We start from the raw sequence: 26,412 nt of genomic DNA, 5'->3' as shown, positions 1-26,412 counted from the left end.
CCCGGGCATCCATCTTCCCCAACTCGGCGCGTGTGTGTGTCGTGTCCCCCCCCCGCCCCGCGCCGCCCCGGGCATCCCGGGGGCGCTGGCGGGGCCGGCGGCGGAGCGCGGCGCCGGGGATGCGGCGGCGCTGCCCATGGTGAGCCGCCGGCGCGCCCCGCCGCACCATGCCGCCGCGCCCGCCCCGGAGAGGATGTTCGAGGGCTGCCGGCGGGCGCGGAGCCTCTGGGGCGGCGTGAGGCTGGAGGTGGCCGGGGAGAGCAGCCCCGTGGTGCTGCACAGCTTCACCCAGCTCGACCCCGACCTGCCGCCGCTGGAGGTGAGTGCCGGGGTGGGGGGTGTCACTGCTGCGGTGAGTTTGGGGGGGCCTCAGCCCGCCGCGGGGTGGGAGCACGGAGCGGGCCCCAGCGCACAGCACTCTGGTTTGGGGTTCTCTGCCTCGCTGGCAGCCTGGCTAAAGCTGGCGCGGAGTTTGGTAAGGGGACGGCTGTGGGCGGTCTGCTACGCTTAGTGCTGTTTCATGTTATTGAATAAACGGGTGCCCCTGCTTGGTCTTTTTGCTGTGCGTCCCTGTGCCATTGACTGGCAGGCAGGCTGCCAGACTCTCTGCTGGGAGAAACCAAAGAGACGCTCTCCCTCAAGACAACCAGGGATGGGGGCAGATTGCTAAAACCCAGGGCTTTTAACGTTTTATTTGAGAGTCTGGCTGCTGGAGGCAGGAGTCTGCTCAGATCTGAGCTGCTTGTAAAGGCTTCAGGCTTGTCCAAACCACAAAAGTGTCCTCTGGGAAGGTTACGGGCATCGGGAGGACTTTGCTGGAGGATGCAAAATATTTGTGCTTCTTTGGATTCGACCTCAGGCGGTTCAGAGTCGGACTGGTCCCCTGGAGATCTCAGCCTGAGTAGTTTGTTGATGGTAGTTGCGTGTGGTGGCACCCGAAATAATTTGAGTCAGAGCTGTGCCTTTTTTCTTAGTAATGGATGATCATCTTCAGCATGCCAGGAACGTCATCGATTCTGAGCAAACGGTGTGTTAGGAGATGCTCAGCTGGAGGAAGGTTTTGGCGTTCAGTGGTGGTGCTTTCATGCAGCGTCGAAGCCCTGCGGGCTGGTGGTGCAGGGGTTAATATCAGCAAGGGTCAGCAAGTCTGGCTTTGCTGGGATTTAGAGCCAGCTGCAGATGTGCTCCTCAGCTCTGGATGCTTCCCACTGGAGGGGGGCGGCGGAGGGGGGGAATCACCACTAAACCCCTTTGAGTTACTGTGCAGATACGCGGGGAGGGCAGCCAGTGTTTTGGGGGGTGATGGCTCCTTCTCCAGCACTAAACAATCTACCCCGTAACCTGCGATGGAAAGTCTTGGTCAGCCATGGAAGGGAAGGGATTATCTCAGGCTCCGGCTGTATCGGTTCACCTCTGGCCTGGCGGCAGGGGCTCATCAGCTCTGCCGAGAGTTCATGAAAGCTCCATCCAGCTTATTTCCCCGCCTTTCCCCTCCCTGCTTCTCTCTCCTGGGGGTGGGCGTACTGATATTGTTTGGAGTACATCATCTGGTTTGTGTTATGCCTGGCAGGAAGTCCAGCCTCTCCGGCCCACTGCGCTCCAGGAGGCCGAGGGGCCGCGCTTTTGGCAGGGAGAGCAGGAGGAGTGGGGAGGAAAAGGGGGTGATGCAGCGTGCTGCTTGTACCCCAGGGGAGAGGCTGGCTGGCACGTGCGAGCCCCCATGCACCCCGGCCGGAGGAGGCTCCGGAGCTCAGGAGAGGGTTTGGCAGCATGTCGGATGATGAGGGCTGCAAAGGAAAAGTCACGGGGGCTGAGGGCGGCTTTCCATGGTCCCCGCTGGCCCTGAGCAAGCCCCCGCTCACCTGAGCACGGCAGAGAGAGATGCCTGCCCGCCAGACCTCCTCTGAAGTCGTCTTTGCCCAGATTTCTGCTCTGGACTCTACACGGGTCCATGCTGCGTAACGGTCAGAGCACAGTCCCGGCAGCTGATTGCTTGGGCTTTCCTCCCAGCCCTGAACAACTTGCAGACAAATTCCTCCTTTCTCTCTACCATCTATTTGCAAGTGATGGCAAGAAAAGGTGCATCCCAGAGTGGCGTATGGTGACGCGCTGCCTCCCGAGCAGCTTTGGGATGCTCGGAGAGCCGCTAAGCTCTAGTGCGTTCCCGTGCGAGGGCCTCTACGTTGCTCAGTAAGCCCCGCCGGCCGGTTGCGCTTGCCGGCATTACAGGGCATGAGTGGGGAAAGGGTAAGAGTGTCAGCGTTGTGACAACTGTCCTGGCAGCAGCCTGGCGTGGTTATAATCCTCGGGTAGAGTTACTCTGCAAGATGCACGCTGGGAGGAGAAGGCAGATTATTTGAATAAGAAAAACCCCAGAGACCATCAGTGTTTTGCTAACCCCCGTTAATAGCCCCGCAGCGCTGCCGAAGGTCCCCGGGTCCACAGTGGGAGCCTGGGGCTGCTGCCTCTGCAGAAGGGAGTTGTGCTTCCTGGGCTTGGTGTGTCCCCTGCGCTGGGACAGAGCTGGTTTCGATGGAGCTGTGCCAGTTTATGGGGCGGATAGTCTGGTCCCACAGGGAATAGAGGATCCCTGGAAAGCTGCTGGGCAGGTTGCAGGGAATGCGGATCGCATTTTCCGTTCCTCGGCTGAGCCCCCTCAGATGTTAGCAGGGCAGACCTTTGCCTGTATCCTGCAGCAACGGTATCGATCTCCCAGGCATCGCTTTGAGGTCCTACTCAAAGTCTCATGGCCACGTGTTGCCAGGTGTTCTCGCCGCGATTTTAACCACAGGGAATGGAAAATTTAAACTGACTGTCTCAAGCAAGAAATGGACAAAGCAGCTTTGCAGACCTTTTGCTTTGATCTTTCCAGTTCCAATCCATCCCAAATCAGCAGGGAGTGTCAATCCTTCCTGTCCAGGGGCAGCCACAAAGTGCATTTGGTGGCCCTCCTCCTGGTCCTTGCTGGACAAGGGGGCCACAAACACCCCTGCAGATGACACAGACTGAAACTTGCACGAGGCCGAAGTTTCCTAACCTCTAGACAAGTGGCTGGACTGATGCATATCAATAAAGCTTGTGTCCTTGCTATTCTAGCTCTTTTCGTTTTCTGAACAATTAGGAGATTTTCAGTTGCTAAACACATCCTCAAAAACTTGACTTGCTCAGCCCGGATGCCTTGGAGGTCAGTGCTTGTTCTTTACAGCCAGGAAGGAGGCGAGGGAGGGGCAAAGATAGCTCTTAAAAGCCATTTTCTTTTAGCTTCCTATGGTGCCTTTGGAAGAAGATCCTTTTCTTCCAGCCTGTTCTCCTCCCCCAGGCACAATCTGATATGCCCCTTGCAATTTGCCAGATGAACATCATCTGGTGGTATTTTTTGGATGGGGACCTACCTTCTGGCTCCCTTCCAGCAGGGTTTGGAGCCAGCGGTGAGGCCGGGAACAGGCTGAGATGCTGATTGTTGGTCGCTGCTGCAGGATGGGAATAACAGAGGTGGGAGGGATTTTTTTTATTATTATTTGATATGGTTAGAAGGAAGCTGGAGAGAGGTTTCTAAATGTGTTTGTATAAGGATCATGTTACTCGGAGGCTGCTGTGCCATGTTTCCATAGGGGTGGGAAACCCTCCGGTACTGGGATCTCGCTGAAGTTTTAGTGGATTTAGTACCAGACTGGGAGCCCTGGAAACTGAAATCTTTGTTGATCCGCGGGCTGGACAGGCAGCCCCCCCCCAGGCACCCCTGTGTCCCGGCTTCGCTTCCAGGGCCCCCTGCAACAGGGGAGGCAGGAGGTCCTGTGCTGCAGCTCGGGGTGCTTTAGGTCCCCCAGATCACACTATTCCTCTGCTATGACCATCTATTTTCTAGCTATCGAGGTGGGATTACCGGGCAGGGGCAACTAAGTGCGGTCTCAGAGGATTTCTGTGCTTCCGTGTGCCTGGGTTTGGGGTGGGATGAGCAGAAAGAGCGTCAGGCCAGCTGTGCCTGTGGGATGGCTCTTGCTCCGCCGCTGCTCTGGAGCTGGGGGCTTGGCTGTGGCCACCCCACGGCTGGGGCCAGAGCACAGCCTGGTTTTAGGGCCACCTGAGTTGGGCTGGCCGTAGCCAGACCTGGCTCCACCACTAGCTGCTCCTCCGTCACCCTTTTTGGCTCTCTAATTGCCAGCCGCTCTGTCCCCCGAGGGATGTGTAATTGAAGGAGCGGAGAGCTTATTTAGGTCACTCTAGACCACATTTAAAGGCTGGGCATCCCCTGCTTGTGCTTTCTCTAACGCGGTTATCTCCAGAGCTGCCTAGTGACTGGCTTTCAAGCGGCCGTGTTCCTTTTATTTAAATATATACTTGCAGCAGGGCTGCTTCAGTTCTCAAATACTTCTTCATCTCCCACGGACCCAGCAAGAGGAGGAAAAAAATGTCGTTGCTAAGGAGCGGGATTTGGATACAAAGCTGGCCGAGCTGCTGGCGGGGGGCCCGGGGGGCTCCAGCGCAGCTCGTGGCGGGTCAGAGTTTGTGCATTGCTTTGGTGGGATGGCACCTGCGGGGTCTGGATGAGGGGGGTCGGGATTTGAAGCATGGCTTGGGCCTTGGGGAGAAAGAGCTGAGTTGTAGGGTTCGTACCCTCCATTGATTAGTAGTTTATCCCGCGCGTGGTGCTGGGTTAGACCCAACGGCAGCATCCATGGCCTGTCCGAAATGTGTGTTGTTTGCTGCGGGGGTCTGTGGGACCTTCGTTCTGCAGCAAGAAACATCTGTAGGCTGAAAGATGAGGCCGGCATAAGGGCTTTTACCAGGAGGGACTTGGAGCCCAGGGAGACCTGTTAAGCATCGCACTGAAACTGTCTCGCAGCCTGCAGCTGGAGCGTGCCTGCCTGGGAAAACTGGCAGCAAGGGAAGAATTGAGCTGTTTGGCTACTTCAGTTGTCGGTTTGTCTCATTCCTGTCCCCGTGTGAGGACTCACCCGCACATCACAGCAGCCCCAGCCCTCCTGGCTGACGGAGCTCCGATAAAGATGCATTTGGACTTTGCTCCTGAATCGTTAGGGAAAGGGAGTGCTGAGCTCGGGCATGGAGTAATCCCAGCCGCTCCCCGGGGGCTCTGCCCGCAGGTTGGCCTTCCGAATGGAGACGCGGGGAGGGAATCCGGGCAGGGGCAGAGGTGCGAGGGTGCTGCGCGGGGAGCCGGCTCTGAGCGCATGCTGCAGGCTGGCACAGGAGTGGCTTTGCTCACATGTAATGGGGTGTTTGCAGAAGGGTTTTTGCAGATGGGCCTTTTGTGCTCTTAACACCTGGGAACGGCTCTCCCAGAGGCGACAGGAAAGTCCTTTCCTAAATCTCCGCGTGAGCCATGCTGTCGTGTGGGCTGCGATGAGCAAACACCGGTCTCCTTCGGTGCAATGAAGTGGCAACTCCACAGCACCTAAAACCTCTGTCTCTCCATGTGATTTTGTTTGTTTTGTTTTTATCATGTTATGCAAATAATCTCTAAAGCCTTTGGTTACCTTCCCGGGGCTGTGTTGGTACAGGTTCTTACAGGGCAGCGCTTTAGATAACCGCCGCGAGTTTCTCTCTGACATACCTGAGGGTCAGGAGTTATGTGACAGCTACATGTCGGTGGAGATGAAGCACACGCAGAGGCACGTGCGTGGCCCGTTTCACTTGCATAGCTAGACAGCAGCGCGTTTGTTTTCATTACACGGTTGGTATTTCGATGCGCCCTGCTCTCGGAATACGCTGGGACGGGGAAGGGCGTCTTCCTGCTCTGCAGGTGGGGTGCTGGGTGCCCGTGCAGGGGACCGGTGGGCACAGCTGCTTGGCGAGCCCCGGGGTCAGCGGAGGTGGGACGGAGATGGCTCTGGCTGCCATGCACCAACCCAAACCTGGGAGCTGACAGGGGAGGAGAAAAGTTGTTTTGACTTGCAAACAGAGCAGATTGGAGAGGAAACTCATTGGAGGCAACTTCAACTGGAATGCTGAGGCATTATTTTTAGAGCGGCTTTTCTTTCTGCTAACCACACTTTAACAAACAGCAGCTGAGCTGAGGGCTTGTGTGGAAACCTGCCTTTCAAAGGGCTCGCTACCCGTCTTACCAGAACTTCTTTTCATGTGATGGAGCAAAACCACGCAACCTTTCCCTGCTCTTTGCAGTGGTCGGGTCTCCATGGAGACTCACAAGCTGCGAGCCTGCCCTCGCCTCCCTGCTCGAGCCAGCGTTTTCGTTTGTGAAATGATGTGTTTGGTTTGGGTTGGCTTCTTAGAGTTGGAACTAGCTTCAGGAAACCATCGGCCAGCCAAGCTGGGCAAAGCGAAGCACGTTGCCCGAGACTGGCAGGGCGAAAACTCAGCGGTGGGAAGCAAACAAGGATGCTGAAGTTCACACCTTCGTGTGGTCGGGGGCTTTGGGACCTCACCTTCCAGTTTAGGCCAAAACCCCAGGGATTTTGTTCAAAGCCACTTGCCTAAAAGGCTCAACTGGTGGCCTGCTGCCGGTGAGGTCTGGCTTTGTGCATTGGAGCCGCAGCGGAGCCGGTGAGCTGCGGGAGCTGGAGGATGAGGGGATGTGAACTGGGACTGATGGTATCACCCCGTTCCTCCCATGCTGCGACCCCAACTATCACTGCAGACTTTTCAGAGCAAGGCTAATGCTCGATTTGGTTTTTCATCTTAAAGCAGCCCAGCTTTTCTCCAAATATTGCTATTTGTTTGCTTTCAATTCTTTTTGTTTAGTTGATACTTGGTCCCAGCTGCAGTTCTGCTGGTCAGAACCCCTTGGCCCGATCCCCGTGCTGAGCAATGCAGCAGCGGTGCCCGTTGCTGGTGATCGTCGCTGTGATTATTGGGTTTCTAGACAATGCAGTTTACCAGATTCAGTCCCGGTTGCAACAGTGAGAACTGGCGTTAGGAGGGGCCAGGCTGGTCCCTCCCTCGCAGCGCGCTGGGGGTGACTCAGAGCGTAGCTATGGCTCACGCCAGTGTCATAACAAACACGTATTCCCTGAGGTGCTTCTTGGGGGGGGTATCCCACAAACTCCATCTCTCCAAGTCCTCATTCCCATGGATTTCAGCATGTTCCTCAGCAAAACTCAGCTCTGGGAGGATGGGGCTGTTTGAGGCTTGACCTGTGTTAGTCCAGGCAACGCCAAAGGAAAGGAGCCAGGGAAGGAAGGTGGGCACCTCTGCGCACCGATGCTGCCCCGCGGTCGTCGTGCACGTCAGCTTTTTGAGTATCCCAGGGTTTGTCCCCCAAAAGAATTTTAAATGGGAGGGCGAGCTGCAGGGATGCTCACCTGCGGCTGGTAATCCCAGGGGATGAACGGGGCAGGGTGGCAGGAAGAGACGAGTCAGGGTGGGAGCGTGCCCGTACTGGCTCACCAAAGTGCCGTGGCCAGGAGGAGCAGGCTTACTTGTGTGGTGTTTTACCTGCCACGAAAGAGCTCTAGTAACGTGAGGGAATGCTTGCCTGCAAATGCCTGCGGTGACGCAGCGCCGGGTTGGAATCCCGATGCCCGGTGTCCTTGAGCAGATGCAGGTGTGCTGCTGCAGACGCTGGTACGCCTTCGTCATTAGCCATCGCTGGAAAAAGGCTGTGTCTTAAGCGGCGGGAGAAAACGTAGTCCCAAAAGTCTGTGCTGAATCAGGGCCGGGGGGAAAGTGGAGCAACCCTGTGTGAAGCTGCCTGCTCTCTCCGTGCCACCCCTGGGGTTTGGCTAACACCTGATGGAGGGTTGGCTGCCTGCGGGTCCCGCTCTGGCTGATGCTCGGACACGGTCCATGGCAGGGCTCGCACCTACAAGTGCAGGGCTGAGAATCCAGGGAAGGAATTCATCCCAGCACCCCAGCTGCCCGCACCCTGCCTGGACACCCATGTTCCTTATACCCCAGCTGCTCTCCACCCTCCAGATGCGCAGGATCTGGCACACCCAGTGCTCAGGGCAGGGCCTGGGTCCAAACCTCACAGCGTGCGTGTTCAGGCACTTGACAGCAGCTGGATTTCTTTTTTTAATTATTTTTTTTCAGCTGTTTTCTCCCGAAAGGTGCCAATTAAACTTAACCTCTCAGTTGCTTCAGCTGTGGAAATCAGACTTAGTTGACCGAGCATCCCTTGCAATCAGGGATGCCGGCCCCCCAGGTGTCGGCTTGCTGACTCCTGCCCCTGTACCTGCTTATATAGCACCTACTGCCTTGTTGACACCTATTTAAGTAATGCTCTGAAGGTGAGATTTTCTTGATTACAAAGCAAAGGTGCTTGCTCTTCCCCCTTCCAGGTTCCCACAGGCACCCCAGGGAGGGGAACAAGTAGGGGGGGGCTATCCAAGAGGAAAATCTCTCCCTTCCCTGGAGCGAAGGGGTTGGCCTGAGACCTGCAGCTGGGATGCAGTGGGACACGCTGGGGCTGCGGGTGTCAGGAGGAGGCTGGGACGAGACGGGCTCAGCCCGGACCTCTGCGCGGGGCGGCCCGGGAAGCACGCCGGCAGCAAATGGAGGCGTCCTACGTCATCCCGGCCGGGGTGGGAGTCGGGTGCGAGGGGCACGGCCGGAGAACAAAGGCTCGCATTTATTCCTCCCATCCTTTCACCAGCAGCCCCTCGCTGCCTCCCTGCACTGGATTGTTCCTGCATTTTCTCTGCTTCAGCTGTTTACTGGGTCACCCTGATGCAGACACGCACACAAAGAGCGAGCCATTCGGAGAGGCCATTCCTGTGCCACCGGCACCGCGAGCCCCTCTCCGGCCCCAAGGAGCACAGCGGTGGCATTGAACTGGGCTGGGAGAGTGCCCGAGCCTGCCTCTCCGGGGTCAGGGTGCGCCGAGGGCATCCGGAGCCTCCCGGGCATCCTCCTCTCCGCAGGCTGGGGCAATGGGATTTTGGGGAGGGGGGTCCCAAGAGGTCTGGGCTTGACGGCTTTGCCCACACTTCAGTTGCACCAGCTTTAATGGAGGGAATGTAAGTTGACGTCAGGCAGTGTAAACACATGGGTGGACACATTTATTTCACGAGGGCTTATTTTGGCTCAGCTTATCTAAGCTAAGGATATGCTGAGCTAAATCGAAATTAACCTTGTGCAAATTGAAACAAAGGGTGATGGCACAGTTACCGTAAGCCAGACTGCAGCCAGACAGGGCCGTGGCTTTTGGACAGCCTCCAATTTGTCCACCCCAGTCTGTGCACCTTCAAAATTACAGAAAGACAGGACTTCGCTTTCTTTTTCCCTCTGCAAGCTACAGCAGGTAGGTTACTGCATAGACAGTCATTTACAGCTTATCTAGGCTGCTTGGGAATGGTGTGTGGTGAAACTCCCTGGGAATGTTGGTGTGGGGCCGGTGGGATAGTTCAGTATGGCATGGGGGGCTGAAAGCAGCTTCCCGGGTCCGGGCTGATGTTTGACGCCTGGCAGTTGCTGGAGCCGTCATTGTTGCGTTGCCCTTTCTGCATATCCCACGTGCCTTGCTCGTGCCGCAGGCATGTGCCCAGGTGTGATCTTCATTCATGCAGGTCAGGTACGTGCTGGGGTTAAGGGGAGGTTTGACAAAAGAAGCTGGGTTTAGAGCAGCTAATACTTCTTAAAATTATTTTTTTGGCTGTCTGGACTGGCACGTGGGCTGCAAGCTGAGAGCAGGAGAATTATTCAAGGCTTTGTGTCTCTGAGAATGTAAAGTCTTGACTTTTGGGATAGATGAACTCACTAGCTTGCAAATGCTGATGCATGCAAGCGACGAGCATTGCCCTGGAGTTGCAACAACGAACAAGTCATTGTGTTCTGGTTAACACGTGTTAAGACATAACTGATGTTTCAGGAGCAAACATACCGATTGATTTCAAGGTATGTCAGCTCTGAATGCCAACCTCATCACCATCCCTTTCCAAATATGTATGGCAGTTCTTGCCGCTGCAGAAGTAACACGCTTGGTGCAAAAGGGCCCTGTTTCAGCAGTGGAGTCAATAGAGTAACGTTAGATCAGGAAGGCTTGAACTGTAGCCTCTTTGGGACACACACCCTGGGTTTTTTTCCACATTTGAACAAGGCATAATAGAGCTGTCATGTTGCATGTGACTTACAGGTGCTACTGTACACACACCAAAAAATAATGAATTTTTGAACTTCGTTCTGTTATGTTTTTTGCAGATTTTTCTGTTCCACCTTGGTGAAATACAGACCTCTGTTCTGAGCTGAAATGACTTACTATGAACCACTCAATCTTTATTTACCCTTACAGAGCAATATGTATTAATTTTTTATACGCCAGTTGTCACCAGTCATGTCATTCTGGTTTCACTTCCAGTAATTACCCTCCAGGTTCTAGGCGAGTTTGTAGCGGAGCAGTTGCTCTGAGAGCGAAGGCCAGCTGCGTCCCTCGTATGCAAGCCTGACTCTGCGTAGGCGTTGGCGCTGAGCATGGATGCTGCCGAAACGCACGCTGAAGCGATCACCGACACAAAGCTAAGGACTGTGGAGCAAGAGCTAGAACTGCTGTGTTGGCGGGATCTTTTTTCCATCTTAGAGAGGAAGCAAAACCTGCTGCACTCAGTTTTCTTCTAACCTTCAGCAGCCTGCGAAGGGAGCCCTTCCCGGCACGTGCCCTGGTAGGAAACACGCGGGAAGTCCTGCTTTGGTGGTGTTTTCACATAGGGTGCAAATGTCTAGGTAGAGGTGCTGGTGGTCTTTATACTCCTGGTGTAGGAAACACAGGGTTGGGGGTGAAGCAGTCATCTCTGGTGTCTCTGGCACTGCCGGTTGCAGATGGAGTTTGCTTTTCCCTGGGGAGTCCCCCTCGCAAGGCTGATCCCCCAGCACCTGCATCACCCCCTGCGTCAGGGGGCCTGATCCCCCCCCTTGGAGGCCGGGGGGGATGGAGTGGACACGGAGCATCTTGGCAGATCCTTGACTCTTGATTTCCAGACCATAAAAAGAGCGAAAAAGTTTCTATGTGTGGGAAGGCTCTTAGTTTTCTTTAAAAGCAAAACAAAAGCAAACGGGTGAGGAATCCTGTGTATCTGCTCTGTCTCGTTTCTGGACCCGAGCGCGGAGCTCCTAATCCTCACTCCAGCCACTGACTCACTGCATGCGAGTCACAAGATGCCTTTGTAACCGATCTGCCAGCCGTTGCTTTCTCCTCTTCCTAAGCCGCGAGGGTGGGGAAGGCTGCCTTTGAATATTGGCTGTAACCCCTCTGGGTTACGGACACAGGGTCAGACCTGCTGGCAGTGTCGGGCAGCCCCAGACCCCGAGGGGGAGGAGGTGTAAAACCCCCAAAGAGGCAGATACGGGGTGATGTGCCCCGTCCCTCTGCCCTGTTCCTCTCCCTGGGAGCTGTGATGGGAGCTGGGTGATGCACGGCCCCGGGGCTGTTCCCCGCGGGCGCCGGGTGCAGCTTTCCCTGCTGAAACACCTGAAGCAGAGCGAAAGCGGAGCTAAGGATGTCAGGAGAGCCCAGCGGCTGATGGGGTGAGAACAGGCTGTCAGCTGTCGCCACTGTTTTGGTGTCATGACGAAACCACCCCCTTTTCACAGTGGGTTTAAGTTTAGCTTCTGGCCTTTTTTCTCTTCTTTTCCTGTTTCCCCCTTTGTCGTTATTTTTTAATGGGCTGTTGGAATCGGTCCTGGTCTGAGGTGACGCTGAGCAGGCAAGAGGGAAGGCAGACAGCGTGGAAAAACCCAAAGGAAACATGTCCATCTGCCTAATATCTCTGCATGGGGAGCAGCACCCGGGGCAGGGGCTGGGGGCAGCCGAGCCGCCACGGGGGACTCGCGCTCCATCAGCAGCAACAGAAACGCAGCTCGGGGAGAAAGGAGACAGCAGGAGATCAACTTGCCCAAGGCCGGCGTTGGCTGGAGAGAACCGCTGTACCCCAGTGCTGCCACGGTCATTGCTGGGATGGTGTTTGGGAGCGAGAGTGCTCCTGCCCTCGGTGGGACTGCTAATCCAAAGCACGTGCCGGGGGTCACTGGGGTTGGCAGGCACCAGCACAGGGCACCTTTCCTTTCCCCGAACACGGGGGATATTCGGCATCTTCCTCGCCAGCTTTGGGTAGTCTCTGTAGCCTTCCTGAGAGCGGCTGGGGGAAGGAAACTGCCGATGAGTGTGAGGAGTGGAGGGGACGATCCCGACCTGCAGAGCCATGGGGGAACATCCACCATGGGGCTTTTTGCCTGGAAGTCCCCATGAGGAAGGGTGTTGTGCTGCGTGCACTTATTTTGGATGGGTAGGACAGGATACTTCTGCTTTTGCGGTCTTTATCTTTGGTTCACGGAACTGTAGTTGTTTTGCTTTCACTAGATGGGGGTGGCTTTTTTCCTATTTCCTTTTACATAATGTCGTACGCTTCAGTTTACATAAGAGGCCCCAAAGTCACTGCTGTTTGTTGCATGGGTTCGGGATTTGCTCCCGGGAGTGAAATGAAAGTTAACTTGGGGCTCGTGTCGAGCAGGCTTCTTTCGTTTCTGGAAAGGGCCATTTCCCATTGCTGGTGGGAAGGGATTATTCTGAGAAGGGACTAGGGATTGTAAAGCCCAAACCCCCGCTTTCCGTTTCTGGTTTTACCAGCTTTCATGAAGTCCTTTCAAACTTGTGCAAATGCAGAGCTCTGTTGAGAAACTCCTGGTGATGTCTCTGAGGCTCAGCTCTGCCTTTTCTTGTCTCTTTAGCCAGCGAGACTGTTAATTCCCAACCGGCACAGGTTCCCGGCTTGGGGATGTGCCATGGGCAGGGTTAGCGTCTGCTTTTCTCGTGTGTCTGGTAGCAGCGGTCCTTAGAAATCACGGTGCAAAGAAACTCTCGGTGCTGTGTTATACCTGCCTGTGGAAGAGGCGTTTTGTGTAGCCCAGCTGAAGGGGAACAGAGTAGCATGAACATCTTGATCTTTAAACCAGCTGTTGTCCAGGGAGCATCAGTAAAAGCACTTTCAGCGGTTTTGCCTCTTCCACGTGTGCTGAAATTAATACCTTTTTCCAATAACAGTTCATTATTTTGTGTCTGTGGAGGCCAGTGTGCTAACCCAGGGGCACGTGGGACCAGAGCTCTTAAGACCTGGTAATTGTTGGATAATTGTCTGTGTGTAACGTGCAGGGATGCTGTCATGCTCACACTTAATCCTGTACTTTGCTCCTGTCTTACTAAAACCACCTTTGTGACTGATCTCAAACACTTTCTAAAACGCAGATCCCTAGCCAAGATTTTGCTTTGCTGTTTGGCTTTTGCATTTTCCCCTCCCTTCAGCCTCTCTGCCTGGCTCCTGCGAGGGTCCCTCACACCGCAGCCCTTCCTCCAGGCTCGCGAACCTTGGCTGCATCTTAGAGCTCGTTATTAAACCTCCGCGTGAAGACGTGGGGTTCGACGCTGTGCCATGTACTAGAACATTCACCAGAGAGTAGAAGAGTTTATTGCACGGAGCAGGAATTCCTCCCTGGTGTAGTCACAACTGCTTTGAACTATCGTAGGAGGTTGTTGCTCGCACAGCCCGGGGCTATCTGCAGTTGGAAGAGGCAGTCTCTAAAACCAGGCAAGCCATCTGGTGCGGACCTCCAGTTTCATATTTCAGGGGATGAACTCCTGCAGAGTTCACTTACGGCTGCTTTTGCAAAAGCCTCCGACTCTGCAGAATTGGGTGTCTGATATCCTGAAGTTAAACATGTGGTTTTTCCTCGTGCCCCTCCATCGAGAGGCCTTTTTCCTGCTGTATGGAGAGGAGCAGGATTGCACACTGAGCTGGAGAAATCATGATCAAATGTTCATTTTCTGTGTCTACCCTTTTTTGGTGCCCAGTTTGAAATACGTTGGATCTCACTTTCTGGGGTGCTGAGTCCCTTCCGTATGAGTTTGGCGGAAGGTGCAAATGCCATAACCACCAACATGCTCAAAGTTAGTGCTTTCACAGAAAAGCTTTTGGCCGCGTCTCTTCTACCAACGCAATGCAGTAAGCGGAAGGGATGTTCACCTGCAGCTCTCCGCAGTGTGGTGCCCAGTTATTTAGATGAACGGCTGCTGCAGGAGGGTTTGTACGTGGGTGCTGGGCTGTGCTTGTACTGCCTGAGGCCCAACTTGTGTTCCCTTCTGCTATGAGGGGCAGAAACTCCAGCAGTTGCGTAGGGCAGGCAACGGGGAGCAGTAGCTGTTACAGCAATATTTACCAGCACTTGTCTGTCAAAGCTCTTTTGAGACCATTTTCATAGAACCGTAGAGTATCTCAAGTTGGAAGGGACCCGTAAGGATCATCAAGTGCAAGATGGAGATGTTCATCTTTGATTGACTCACTGGAAGTCCTGGAGGGAACCGGTATGAGTGTAAGACTTAGGATCGGGGAGTTCCTGGTGGCCAGCATGTACATGTTTGGTGTTTGTTTCTCACATGTTTGGTTTTTTTCCCTCTTTTCTTTTCACACTCTTATTAGAACTAATGACACACTCATTTTGTGGAGGGAGGAGGTGTTTTTGTCAGATTCTTGTCTTTCCCTGCAATATGCTGTATGCTTACCCAGGGAAGTGATGGAGTCACCATCCCTGGAGATATTTAAGACATGTAGACGTGGTGCTTAGGGTCATGGTTTAGTGGTGGACTTGGCAGCGTTAGGTTTACGGTTGGACTCGATGATCTTAAAGGTCTTTTCTAACCTAAATGATTCTATGATTCTATGATCTGCAAAGGGAGAAACGTGCATTTGGTGCAGGTGGTGGAGTGGGACTTCACTGGCTCCATCCTGCTGCTGCTTTTTGCTTCGCTGGTTTTTAACCAACATGTGCGGAATGCACAATCAGCATCTTGGAGAAGCAGCGGTAGGAAAGAGGAAGCTCACACAGAATATAAATAGCCAAATTTTAGAATGTACCAGTGTAGCAGCTCGCCTGGCTCTTGGCATGAGCCTGGCTGGAGACCGCTGGAAAGCTGTCTACTTCGTGTGTGGTTTGCAAAGGGGGAACTTTGGGGGATAACGCACAAGTCAGCAAGACAAAAAATGAATGAATCTGACAGTCTTGAATATAGGAAGGAAATGAAATTTGCTTCTACGCACATCAAAATTGGGTGTATCCTCTGCACGTGAGACGAAATACAGAGTGAAAACCCCTGCAGTTACGGCAATACTTTCCACTGTAGTTGCATAGCAGCTGCCAATGATTCATGGACTGATCTGGGACATTTTGTCTTCCCATGTGATTTGATTTCTTTATTAATTTAATTGCATGTCAACAAGCATCTGATTTTTCTTTATATTTGTGTCTGGGGTTTACAACTGCCCAGCCAAATGTCTTTTCTGAGTTAGATGGTACAGGGGTCTGGTCCTGCTGGACCCCGAGCTTCCCTCCAGCCCTAAGTCAGCATAACTGGAAGATACACAGGATAGGGCTGATCTGCAGGTTCGGTGATAAAGACTGGGAGAGAGCCCGGGAGAGCTGATGTGAAGCAGCGTTGGTAATGATCCCTGTTCTTTCTCACTGCCGCTTGGGCAGTGGGTTTGCGCGCTCAAGAGGCATCTACTGCTGTCGCTTCTGGAGGATGGCGCATAGCTGTGGGCACCAGGGTCTGATGGTCTCCGTGGACAAACTGGGAAGAGTTCCTACAGCTTTTCTTTCTTTTGGTTGGAAACAGCGTCTATAGGTGGAAGAAGGACAGCTTGGCTGACTTGGGATCGAGTTAGGTAGCATCACTGTAGGTGGCTGATCTAGAGCGGACGCGAGGGTGGCAGCTCTCTCCCGCGGTCGTGCCGGTGCCCCTGATTCCCAGCTAAGGTGTCTCTGCTTGTGGGGTCGGGGGTGACTCACCTGGCGTAGGAGCACCTTGTTCCTGTGAGCTTTTGGTGGAGAGATGGAGAGGTGATGGGGGAGAAGCCCAGCTCTCTCAGCTGCCGGTGCCTTTCGCTATGTACCAAGCTCACCGTCCCCTTGCTGACATGTTTAAACGGCTTCGTGTTCCCTGCGCTGGGGCCGATGTCATGGGTGGCCACTCTGGTGGGGGTCCCAGTGCAGACATGATGTGGGGCTGCAGAGGAGCAGGGGTCAGGGTGGGCTCAGGGGCTTGTTCATGCTCCCGTTGGTGTTCAGGCTGGGTGGTGCCAACCGTGGGGGCTCAGGGCTGCCAGCCTGCCTGGCCCTGGGGCAGCTACGCTGGGGAAGCTGGGCTCCGATCTGCACTGCCGCCAGCAGCCAGCATCGTCAGCCCGCGGGATTTATCGAGGCAGAAGGGAGATGTATTTTCATGTCACGCTGTCTAGGAAGGCGCAGGGCACGCCGTGCTGGTGGGTGCCTTTTCCATTCTTGAAATTCAGACCTGTTTATACTTGAACATAAATTTATGCTAGAATTTATCCTAGAGCAAAGAACAAGAGGGGGGCTGACACATGCTTCCAGAAGGATGTCTGTCTGTCCACCGCCTTGTGTCAGGGTTGGTCTGGAAGCTGGAGCGCCCCGGGAAAGACTTCTGATGTCACAGCACGGCCGAAGTTAGGAGCTTCTCAACCCCTCAAGCTTCAGCAAACCAAACCTCTTGGTAGTCTGGCATGAAGTGAGAAGAGCAGGTTCAGCAGAACGTGAAGAAGTTGTTCAGTAATGCTGCCCGGGGGGATTCTCTGTCCTCATTCATTACAACCATGAATGAGAGGCTTTTTAAAGTTTTCCCCTTACTCTTTGAGGTGGCTGTGGTTCCCTGCCTTAATTCCTTGCTAATAACAAGCACTTGACTTGAGCAGGGTGTGATAACAACGCAGTGACCACTGCTGTGATGGCGACGATAAAGGGGGGTGGTTAAAGAGCGTGTTAGGTGCACGTTCGATACGTCAGCTCAGGGTCGTGTTCAGTGCTTTCTGCTCAGTGTCTCTCTGTGCAGTGTTGTCTGAAGCCGGGACCCTGGGTACGGCTGTTCCCACATTCACGGGGAGCTGTTTGGGAGGAGGATTTTTTTGCAGGGAGCAGGAGCGCTCCTGGGGGTCCATCTTGGGTCACCCCACAGCAGCTTCTTCCCCAGCGAGCCCTGAGTTGTTGCCGTTGCTCAGGGTTTTTGGTGCGGATCGCAGGGCTGGCTCTGGCCCCTGGCTGGCAGCGTGATACGCAGGGGGAACTCGTCGCCGAGCCCCCGCGCCCCAGCGCATGGTCACCTCCCCCTGCTAACCAGCTTAGTGCTTTCGGGCAGTTTCCCATCTGCTGAGCAGTGGGTTTTGCCGCGTGTTACACCGTGTCCCGCCATTTGGCATGGGGGATGGAGGGCGGGGGAGATCCCTGCGGTGTTTAAAAGGATGTGGATAAATCCGCTTAAGAGAGGCGCTGACTCAGCAGAGCGTGGTGAGAGAGGAGGAGGAGGGGGGAACCGAATTATCCTTGTGGGGCTGGAGCCGCCACCGAGCCCCGCGCTGGCACGTAGGGCTGGGGGAGCTGGGGCAGGCGCATGCCTGGGGACCTGCCCCGAGAAGCATCCCCTTTCCTCACCAAATTTTAGCTGGTCTCCATCTCCCCAGAGCAGAAATGTGAGCCTCGTAGCTGGGTCAGGCTGTGGCCTGGAGGTGCCTGTCCCCAGGGGTTCAGGGACCTGTCCCAGCTGTGCCCGAGCCCACCCTGATGCCACTCCCTGAGGTTCCCCCCCAGCTTTGAGCTCCCCCCTTGGATTTATGCCTTGTGTACAGGGCCAGCGCTGCCAAAGCTCGCAGGAGGCTTGGTTGCATGGCTATTATTTATTACCGACGGTGGGTCGAGGTGCTCAGTTCCCGCAGGAGCAGATTACCGAGATTACGGTCAGACCCGGCAGCAATGTCACCTTATGGGAAAGGCAAAGGCTTGGGGAGGGGGAAGCAGCAGGCCTGGGTATGGGGGTGCACTGCCACCCGCCTCCCTCGCTGCCTGGTAAGGGGTCCCCGCTCTGCCCGCACCCGGCGCTGGCACAGCCTCTGTTTGCAGAAGGGCTGAGATGCAGAGGCAGGGGACACGGGGCAGACCGAGAGCAGCTTCCCGAAGTCCTGGCTCTGCCTGCATGCGGGCTCAGGTGGGCCCTGGGTTAAGCTGGCCAGGAGGACTGGTGTCGCCTGGTTTGCATTTCTGAGCAGGCGGGGGAAACTCTCGCTGCCTGCCGGCTGTTGCCTTTGGCTTGCCGGGATGCCTCGTACAAGCCCGCAAGGGCGTCTCTGCCACGCTTTATTTTCCTTATCTCATGGTGTATCTTGTCCTCCCGTGCAGAGCTCCACACAGGAGATCGGAGAAGAGCTGGAGGATGGTGTGATCTACAGCATATCGCTCCGGAAAGTGCAGCTCCATCACACAGCCAACAAAGGGCAGCGGTGGCTGGGGGTAAGCTGGGGGCTCCGCCAGCCTCCTGCCACGGGCTGTTTTCAGACGGTTCCCTCCAGAGACAGGGTGACCTGGTGTCAGGGCTTTGCGGGGTCAATACCAGCCCATGTCTTGCCGTCTTCTTGCTCCCCCATACACTCCTGTCCTGGGGGGTCCTTCCAAGCCTTATCTGGGAATCACATATTTATTTGGGAGCGGGGCCTGGGAGCACCCGCTGTCCTCGCCCCCGCAGGAAGGGGCACGGGGGAAACAATCTGAAGCCCCGTTTTGCAAAGTAGGGCAAGTCTGATTTGCATCTAGATTTCGGCAGCCTTGAGGCCTTTCCTGGAATTTCCCAAATGCTCAAGTCTTCTCAGCTGGGTTGCTGGTATTTGGTGTCGGAGGAGACGCGGCTTCCCTTTCCCCAGGCCCGGCGCGAGAGCCCCAGGCACTGCAGGGGTCCGTGGTCCCAGCCTAGGCCTGAACGGTGGCTTGTGAAGGTGGTGGGACCTCATTGCACTTGAACGTGTTTGTCTTCACCCAACCCACTGACTTCTGCTCCTGTCCCAGCAGTTTGAGAATGAGTCAGCTTTAAACCTCTACGAGACGTGTAAGGTGCGGACGATAAAAGCTGGGACCTTGGAGAAGCTGGTGGAGTACCTGGTCTCAGCCTTCAAGGGCAATGACTCCACCTATGTCACCATCTTCCTGTGCACTTACCGGGCCTTCGCCACCACCAAGCAAGTGCTGGACCTGCTGCTTAACAGGTGAGGCTGCCCTGAGCCCCAAAACACGGCTGGGGGTGGCTGGTGTCTGAGCCCCCTCGGCCAGGAGAGCCCCAGCATCTTCTGCTGCCATGTCTTGGAGGGCTGATGGGCTTCTCCCAACTCCATCAGCGTGAAGGTTTTGGGGCAGGGCAGGGAGGACATGACTTCCCAGAGAGCTGGAGCCCTTCCAGCTGGTACCCTGCTGCGAGGTGGCCCATGCTGGCCGCTTCCCTCTTCCCATAACACAGGGGCTGTGGCAGACTGGGGGGAGCAGGACAGTGCATGAGAGGTTCATCCTGACCCGCTGGCAAAGCTGGGGGTGATGTGGAGGGAGAAGAGGCAGCACTGAGACACAGCTGAGTCCAGGATGCTCACTGCCTCCTCGCTGTGCCCCACCAGGTACGGCAAACTGCATGTGCAGGCGAATGGGGACCATGCCAGGCACGCTGTTGACGAGAGAATGGAGCTGAAGAAGTAAGTCTGACTGCGCTGTGGGTGAACAAGATGGGTGGCTCTGGTTATAGCTCTCTGGTTCTCATACAAAGGCATGTGTTGTCCCAGGGGTGCTCCTGGTGCTTTGGGCTCATGGGGGTGCACACGGGTTTCTCTGGGCACTCAATTCTCACACAGACTTGCCTGTGTTTCCCCCCTCCCTGCAGCACCATCTCCTCCATCCTGGGCGCCTGGCTGGACCAGTACTCAGAGGACTTCCGCAAGCCCCCAGACTTCGCCTGCCTCAAGCAGCTCATCTCCTACGTGCGCCACAACATCCCTGGCTCGGACCTGGAGCGCCGAGCCCGCATCCTCCTGGCCCAGTTCCAGCAGCAAGAGCAGAGCGAGTCCGAGGCAGAAGGTGGGGTCCTTTCCCCACTTGTGGGGGGTCATCTGAGGCTGCAGGTGGAGAGAGTGCTACCGGTTGGCATTGAGGGTCTCCAGAACTTCGGGTCGTGCCACATGGCTGAACCCCATAAACTCTGCCTGCATTTACATGGAGGTACACCAGGAAGCTAATCCAACTGAACTAGAAGTGGGATTTCTAAGTGGATTAGCTAATCTGCCTTTAATCCTCTGCAGACACTTGTGACCAGGTTTAAAATGGCTATCCTTTTATCTGAGCGTTGTATCTCGAGGCATGAAGCCAGACGGGAATTAAGAGCCCAGGAGGTGGGATGTGGGTGTCCGCAGGGGGCTGGCGTGGGTCGGCATGGGCCCTGGCTCGCAGCAGCACTGTGGTGCTCAGCTTTGCGCCGTCTCTTGCAGCTGTGGACCACAGCGGCTGCACCTTCCAGCTGGTGGAGGAGAACGGTGTTGGGGACGGGAAGCCAGATTTCCTCTCCTTCTCCCCAGAGATGGTGGCAGAACAGTTCACGCTGATGGATGCTGTGAGTATTCATTTGACAGCCAGGTCGATGGTGTTCTGCCTGCCTGCTACTCTGGGCACAGGCCTGGCTCTTCCCTCCCACCTTTTCCTCCTGGCCTGTTCCCTTCCCAGGGATCCAAAGAGACCCATCTCCATCCCTTTATCTTCCAGGAGCTGTTTAAGAAAGTGGTGCCTTACCACTGCCTGGGCTGCATCTGGTCCCAGCGAGACAAGAAGGGCAAAGAGCACCTGGCACCCACCATCCGTGCCACGGTCTCACAGTTCAATAGCGTGGCCAACTGTGTCATTGCCACGTGTCTCGGAGACCGGTCCCTGAAGCCGCAGCAGAGAGCTAAAGTGGTGGAGCGGTGGATCGAAGTGGCTCGGGTAGGACAGTTCACCATCCCGCTCACCTCCCGCCTCGGCCCAAGAGCTGAGTTTTTGCGGTGTGCGAATCCCAGCAGATCCTTGGGCTTTCTTTAACGCTGAGTCCTGTCATGTCCTTGTCTGCCCCCAGGAGTGCCGCATCCTGAAAAACTTCTCCTCCCTCCGAGCCATCCTCTCGGCTCTGCAGTGCAATGCTGTTCACCGGCTGAAGAAGACCTGGGACGAGGTCCTACGGTAAGCAGTGTCTTCTGGGCTGCTGTGGCCATGGGGAGGTTTCAAGGGGGAGGCTGTGCTGTGTCTGTGGCCCTTGAATGTGTAGATGGGATCATCTCAGCTCCAGCATTGCTTCTTGGAGCGTGTCCAAAACCCAGGGGCCAGCATAAGGTGTCAGGGACCTAAGGAGTGTGAGGAAATAAAAGCACCATCACCTCCTCCTCCTTTCCATGCAAAACACCCTGGAATAGCCCCCAGACTCGAGGCCCTGCTAGAGCTGTGTGCGTAGCTGGGGTCATTCAGGTGAGCAGAAGAGAGCCGAAGGAGGAGGCCCCGGCGTGGCACCATTGCTGACTTCCCCCCGTGTTTCTCCCTGAGCAGGGAGAGCTTCCGCACTTTCCACGAGCTCTCCGAGATCTTCTCCGACGAGAACAACCACTCGCTGAGCCGGGAGCTTCTCATCAAGGTATGGGGAAGCGGCACCCGCGTTGCCCTGTCTCTGGCAGGGAGCTTGGGCTGATGCTGGCAGAAGTTTCCACAGTGTTCCAGCCACCAGGCTAAAGCCCTGGCAGCGCTGCCAGCGTCACAGGCGTGGGTGCAGGCAGGGCTGGCTGAGGCTGGGGAGCAGGCAGGGGTTTCAGACCGGGCTGGGCTTTCTGTTTCTCCACCCAAAAGTTGTCAGTGCCTGAAGCTTGCAGAGCAATTCAGCAAGCAGAGATAAGCAGCGGGATAGGATCCACTGCACCAGGTGACGGCTTCTCCTCAGAGGCAGCTGCATTTTAACAGCCCAGTGCAAAGTCCTCTTGATTTCAGGGGAGGTTGTAGGGTTCATGAAAGGCTGCAGCAAAAAAGTCCTTCTTCTGCATGGAGCCTTTCCGCAGCTTCCCAGCCTAGCTCCGGTTTGGGGGCTGAGAGGACACAAAATGCAAAAGGGAACAAAACATCCCAGTGAGGAGCTGTTCATACAGAGCTGGAAATGGGAGCAGCAGGTTCTATTCACTAAGCCTTTCCACCCTGTGAGCCCTGAAAAAGCTCAGCTGTGATTTCCTCCTGTTCCCCTCATGCCTCTTTCCCTCTACAAGGAAAGTTGTACCCATAAAAGCAGGGGTGAATTTTAGCTCATCTATTAGTGCAGTTTCTCACCCACGCTGATCCCCACCTCCCCCCACCATCCAGGAGGGCACGTCCAAATTCGCCACCTTGGAGATCAACCCAAAGAGGGCTCAGAAGCGGCAGCAGCAGCAGCGAGAGATGGTGAGTCTGGCGCGGCCGCCCGCGTGCCCCCTCCCCGGCGGCTGCCCGGGCTGGTCCCAGCTCTCTGCTGACCCTGCTGTCCCTTGCTCTCCCCGCAGGGCGTGATGCAGGGCACCATTCCCTACCTTGGCACCTTCCTCACGGACCTGGTGATGCTCGACACCGCCATGAAGGATTTCCTGGACGTATGTACCTCCATCTCCATCCTCCCCTTCCTCCGCACAGGCACCCCAGAGCCTGGACTGATAAATGGAGGGCTGGTCCCCCATGCGTCCTGTATCCGACACTGCACCCTGCGCGTCCTGTATCCCACACTGCACCCTGCGCGTCCTGTATCCTGCGCGTCCTGTATCCCACACTGCACCCTGTGCATCCACCTCTGTCAGCCCATGGAAATGGGCTGCTCTGGCAGTGCCCCAGGCGGGGATGTCCGCATTGCAGTGGCAGCGAGCCGGGGGCAGGGAGGGATGGGAGCAATTTTTTTCTGACATTTGGCTCCTTTTTTTTCCAGGGTGGGCTGATCAACTTTGAGAAGAGAAGGAAGGTGAGAGCTTTGCCCTGGCAGTGGAGGGAGGAGGCTGACTTGGTGCAAGCCCAGGCTGTGCTAGTCACTTTGGGGTCGATCCCTCTCCTTTTTTGCTGTCGTGTTCTTCATTTTTGGGGAGGGGGATTCTGGTCCTTTGTATCTGTCTCTGTGCGTGGGGCGGGGCTGTTCATGGAGGAGGCTGGGGCTGGCAAACAGATCTGGTCTCACAGCCTCCCTTTGCTCCAGGAGTTTGAAGTCATCGCCCAGATCAAGCTGCTTCAGTCGGCCTGCAACAACTACAGCTTCACGCAGGAGGACCAGTTCGTGGACTGGTTCCACAGCCTGGAGCGGCTCAGCGAGGCCGAGAGGTGAGCGTGAGCAGGGTCTGGGGCCACGCTGCCGCCAGTGCATTGGGAGGTCCCACTGCTCATCTCCAGCTGCTGAGCAGCAGCTGCCCCGAGCTCCACTCTCTGCTCTGTCTCCCTCGCCCTGCCAGCACGGTGCTCGCCATGGCCGTGGCAGCACAGAGAGCTCAAACCCTCATCTCTCCCGTCCCAGCTATGGGCTGTCGTGCGAGATCGAGCCGCTGTCGGAGTCGGCCAGCAACACGTTGAAGGCGAAGAAAAACACAGGCATCATTAAGCGATGGAGCGAGTGAGTCTGCTCGTCCCCGGCGGGATGCTGGGTGGAGGCGGGGGCCAACGTGGGGTGTCTCTGGCCGTGCACTGCAGGGCACGGGGCTGGGGTGGCTGCTGTCCTGCCAGCCAAACACGCTCTCGCTCTGCACAATTCTCACCTGCCCTGCGTCTCTCCTGGCAGCCGGCAGCCGCCAAGCACCGAGCCCTGTGCCAGTGGCAGCTCCCACTCGAAATCCTTTGACCAGCTGAAGTGTGGGCAGTACCTGTGCAGCGGGGACGCCACCGACTCGGTGAGCGTTACCTCCGCTGGCTCCAGCAGTTCCGATGTGGAGGAGATCAACATCAGCTTCATCCCTGAGTCCCCTGACTGCCAGGAGAAGAAGGTATGGGGCAGGTCGTGGGGTCTGGGCCTCCGGCGGCAGGCGTGGCCATTGTGCGGGGACTGCCCCACCTCTGCCCCGGCGCTGGGGTTGGGGGGAGTGGCTGGGGGTCCCAGGGGCTGTTTCTGACCCGCCGGGGCTAGGGAGGCCCCTGCCTTTTGCTGCTCCGGCAGCATGGCAGGGCTCTCGTGCCTCCGGCGGCTGTAGTCGTGTCGGTCCCCCGTTGTCACAGGTCAGTGAGATCCCTCTGGCCTCCCTCCCCCAGCGCTGGTACACCCCGTCTGTGGCCGATGGAGAAGCTAAAACCACTGTGTCCTCCGCATCCCCTCTCCTCCCTGCCCTCCAGTTCTGGGAATCCACCTCCCTCTCCTCTCTGGACACGTCGGGCATTGGCTCGGGCTCCAGCAGTGCCTCGTCCTCTTCTGTCTCCTCTACGCCGGTGACAGCCTCCCGCACCCACAAGCGTTCGGTCTCTGGCATCTCCAGCTACTCCTCCCTCTCGCTGCCCCTCTACAACCAGCAGGTCGACGACTGCTGCATCATCCGCGTCAGCCTGGCTGTGGACAACGGCAACATGTACAAGAGCATCCTGGTTAGCACGGGGCACCCGTGGGGATGCCGGGGAGGGGTGGCTCGCCCCGCTCGGATGCGGGCATGGCCCATTTTGGGAGAAGACGGTGGTGGGAGGCTTTGCAGCGTTTTGCACCCCTTGGGTTAATAACGCTCTGCACTCACAGGTGACGAGCCAGGATAAGACCCCGGTCGTTATTCGCAAGGCCATGGCCAAACACAACCTGGATGGGGACCGGCCTGAAGACTATGAGCTCGTTCAGATCATCTCAGAGGAGAGAGGTGTGTGCTGGGGTGCGGGGGGCTTTCCTGGGGGCTGCGTCCCCAGCCAGCCATGCAGTGCTGCAGCCTGGGCAGCACCAGGTTGGAGCAAGGCTGGGAGGTGACAGTAGAGGGATCCCAGCACCCAGGGACAACTCTCAGCCCCACTCTGGGCCCCTTGCAGGGAAAGGGTGCCTGACTGACCCTCATCCTTGGTCACTTCCAGAGCTGAAGATCCCCGACAACGCCAACGTCTTCTACGCCATGAATTCCGCCGCCAACTACGACTTCGTGCTCAAGAAGCGAGGCTTCTCCAAGGGGGTGAAGATCAAGCACGGCTCCAGCTCCACCCTGCCCAGGATGAAGCAGAAAGGCCTGAAGATCGCCAAAGGCATCTTCTAGCCTCAGCCCCACTGCCACCCATCACCGACGGGGCCTTGGGGGCAGGCTGCTCCGGGCTCGGCTGTGGCCGGTCCTTGTGGCGCCCGGCACGGCGAGAGGAGCAACCCTCGCGCGCCGGGGGATGGCCGTGCATCTCCCTCCCGCACTGAGAGCCGGGGCGCTTCGGCAACCAGTGTCGGCCTCCGCCTCTCTCTGCACAAGCTCCCGTTTCAATCAGGTCTTTTTTTCTACGCAGGAAGGCAGCGGGGGGGATATCTCTTTTATTTTTCTTTTTTTTTAACCTTCCACGGTGCGACACTAGTCCAGCCGCCAGCCAGCCCAGAGCTGGAGCCCGCCTCTGCCGTAGGTGCCTTGTGTCCAAGCGAGCCGGGGAGCGGTGACTCGCAGAGGGGCCGTTTGCAAGGAGCAGAGCACGAGCCATCACCCCGGGGCTGTGAAGCCTCCCACGTGGTGGGGTTCTCTCCTTCCCGCCTTTCCTGGCATTGTTTTACCTCCACATCCTTCCTTCCCGGGATAACTGGCATGGCCACCGCCACGCATCTCTGCCTGTCCTTCCCTTGGGAGAAGCTGTGAACGCCCCGGGCTGGGAGGCGAGCTGGAAAAGATGCAGCCCCGCACCCGTGCTTGGAGCTCCATGGAGGAGGGCTGTGTCCATGCCGTGATGGAGCGGGCGCCTCGTGCTCTTGACGACTGGAAGCCTGCGTGGTCTCGCTCCTCTCCAGGATCCAGCACATCCTCCAGCGGCCCGTGTTCAAACTTGCACCAAAGATCAAATGCCAGTGTCTCTTCTACCGGCGGGGGAAGCTTTGGGCTGTGCCCCCAGTGCTGCCAGCCTAATAAGGAGAAGAGCTAATTTCTGTCTGAACTTGTGTAAATAGAGACCTTGGGTCTGCCGGGCGGGTGAGATGCTGGAGAGCTTGGGGTGCTCCAGGTGCCCCGGCTGCCACCGCCTGACCCGCAGAAAGTGCCACTCACCTTGGACTTTAACCGGACTTTTTCAAACACTGACCATGGGAGAAGCAGCAATGAGACTTTTTTTGTATAAAACAAAAAAGTTTACTGATTTCTTTTTTTTTTTTCTGGCAATATTTATTGGTTGTAAATAGAAGAGATGAACTTGTACATTTTACTAATCCAGCCTCCCCCTGCCCTGCAGCCCAGTCCCTCTTCTCTCCCAGTCCTGGTATTTAAGGTTGCTGGGAGGGACGTTGGCAGCACGCTTTGCTGTGCTCGTGGGGCGCAGACCCCACCAGCCACCCCCTCCCTTCTTTCTCTACCATTAGTTGCTTGAGCAGGGGCAGAGGTGCTTGTTTTAATCATTATAGGAAACACTAACCAAAGGGGGACCTTTTTTTGCTCCTGGCTCCATCTCTTTTTTTAAGCACTTCCTTCCAGCACATCTTTTCTGTTTCCTGTCAGTCCA

The 26,412-nt window shown here is 56.3% G+C and overlaps 1 protein-coding gene across 3 annotated transcripts; it reads left to right on the top strand.

The window, feature by feature from the left end:
• Window positions 1–136: 136 nt before the first annotated feature.
• RALGDS (ral guanine nucleotide dissociation stimulator) lies at window positions 137–25,038 on the top strand. Of its 3 annotated transcripts, none has more exons than XM_059828716.1 (18): window positions 137–319; window positions 18,142–18,252; window positions 18,805–18,998; window positions 19,398–19,472; window positions 19,658–19,851; window positions 20,259–20,380; window positions 20,530–20,745; window positions 20,876–20,979; window positions 21,340–21,424; window positions 22,135–22,212; window positions 22,311–22,397; window positions 22,724–22,756; window positions 22,985–23,106; window positions 23,297–23,392; window positions 23,558–23,759; window positions 23,989–24,348; window positions 24,494–24,608; window positions 24,814–25,038. In XM_059828716.1, exons 1-18 carry the CDS (start codon window positions 137–139, stop codon window positions 24,987–24,989), a joined length of 2,553 nt encoding a protein of 850 aa, XP_059684699.1. In that variant the 3' UTR covers window positions 24,990–25,038. The 3 variants fall into 3 exon arrangements, with proteins under 3 accessions (XP_059684699.1, XP_059684702.1, XP_059684701.1); XM_059828719.1 differs by having other exon boundaries at window positions 194–319; window positions 24,103–24,348; XM_059828718.1 differs by having other exon boundaries at window positions 194–319; window positions 24,022–24,348.
• Window positions 25,039–26,412: the final 1,374 nt, after the last annotated feature.

The sequence above is a fragment of the Gavia stellata genome, chromosome 24, assembly GCF_030936135.1.
Source record: "Gavia stellata isolate bGavSte3 chromosome 24, bGavSte3.hap2, whole genome shotgun sequence".
Lineage (NCBI taxonomy): Eukaryota > Metazoa > Chordata > Aves > Gaviiformes > Gaviidae > Gavia > Gavia stellata.
Note: the sequence above shows the minus strand (reverse complement) of the source record. Positions and strands in the feature narration are given on the sequence as shown.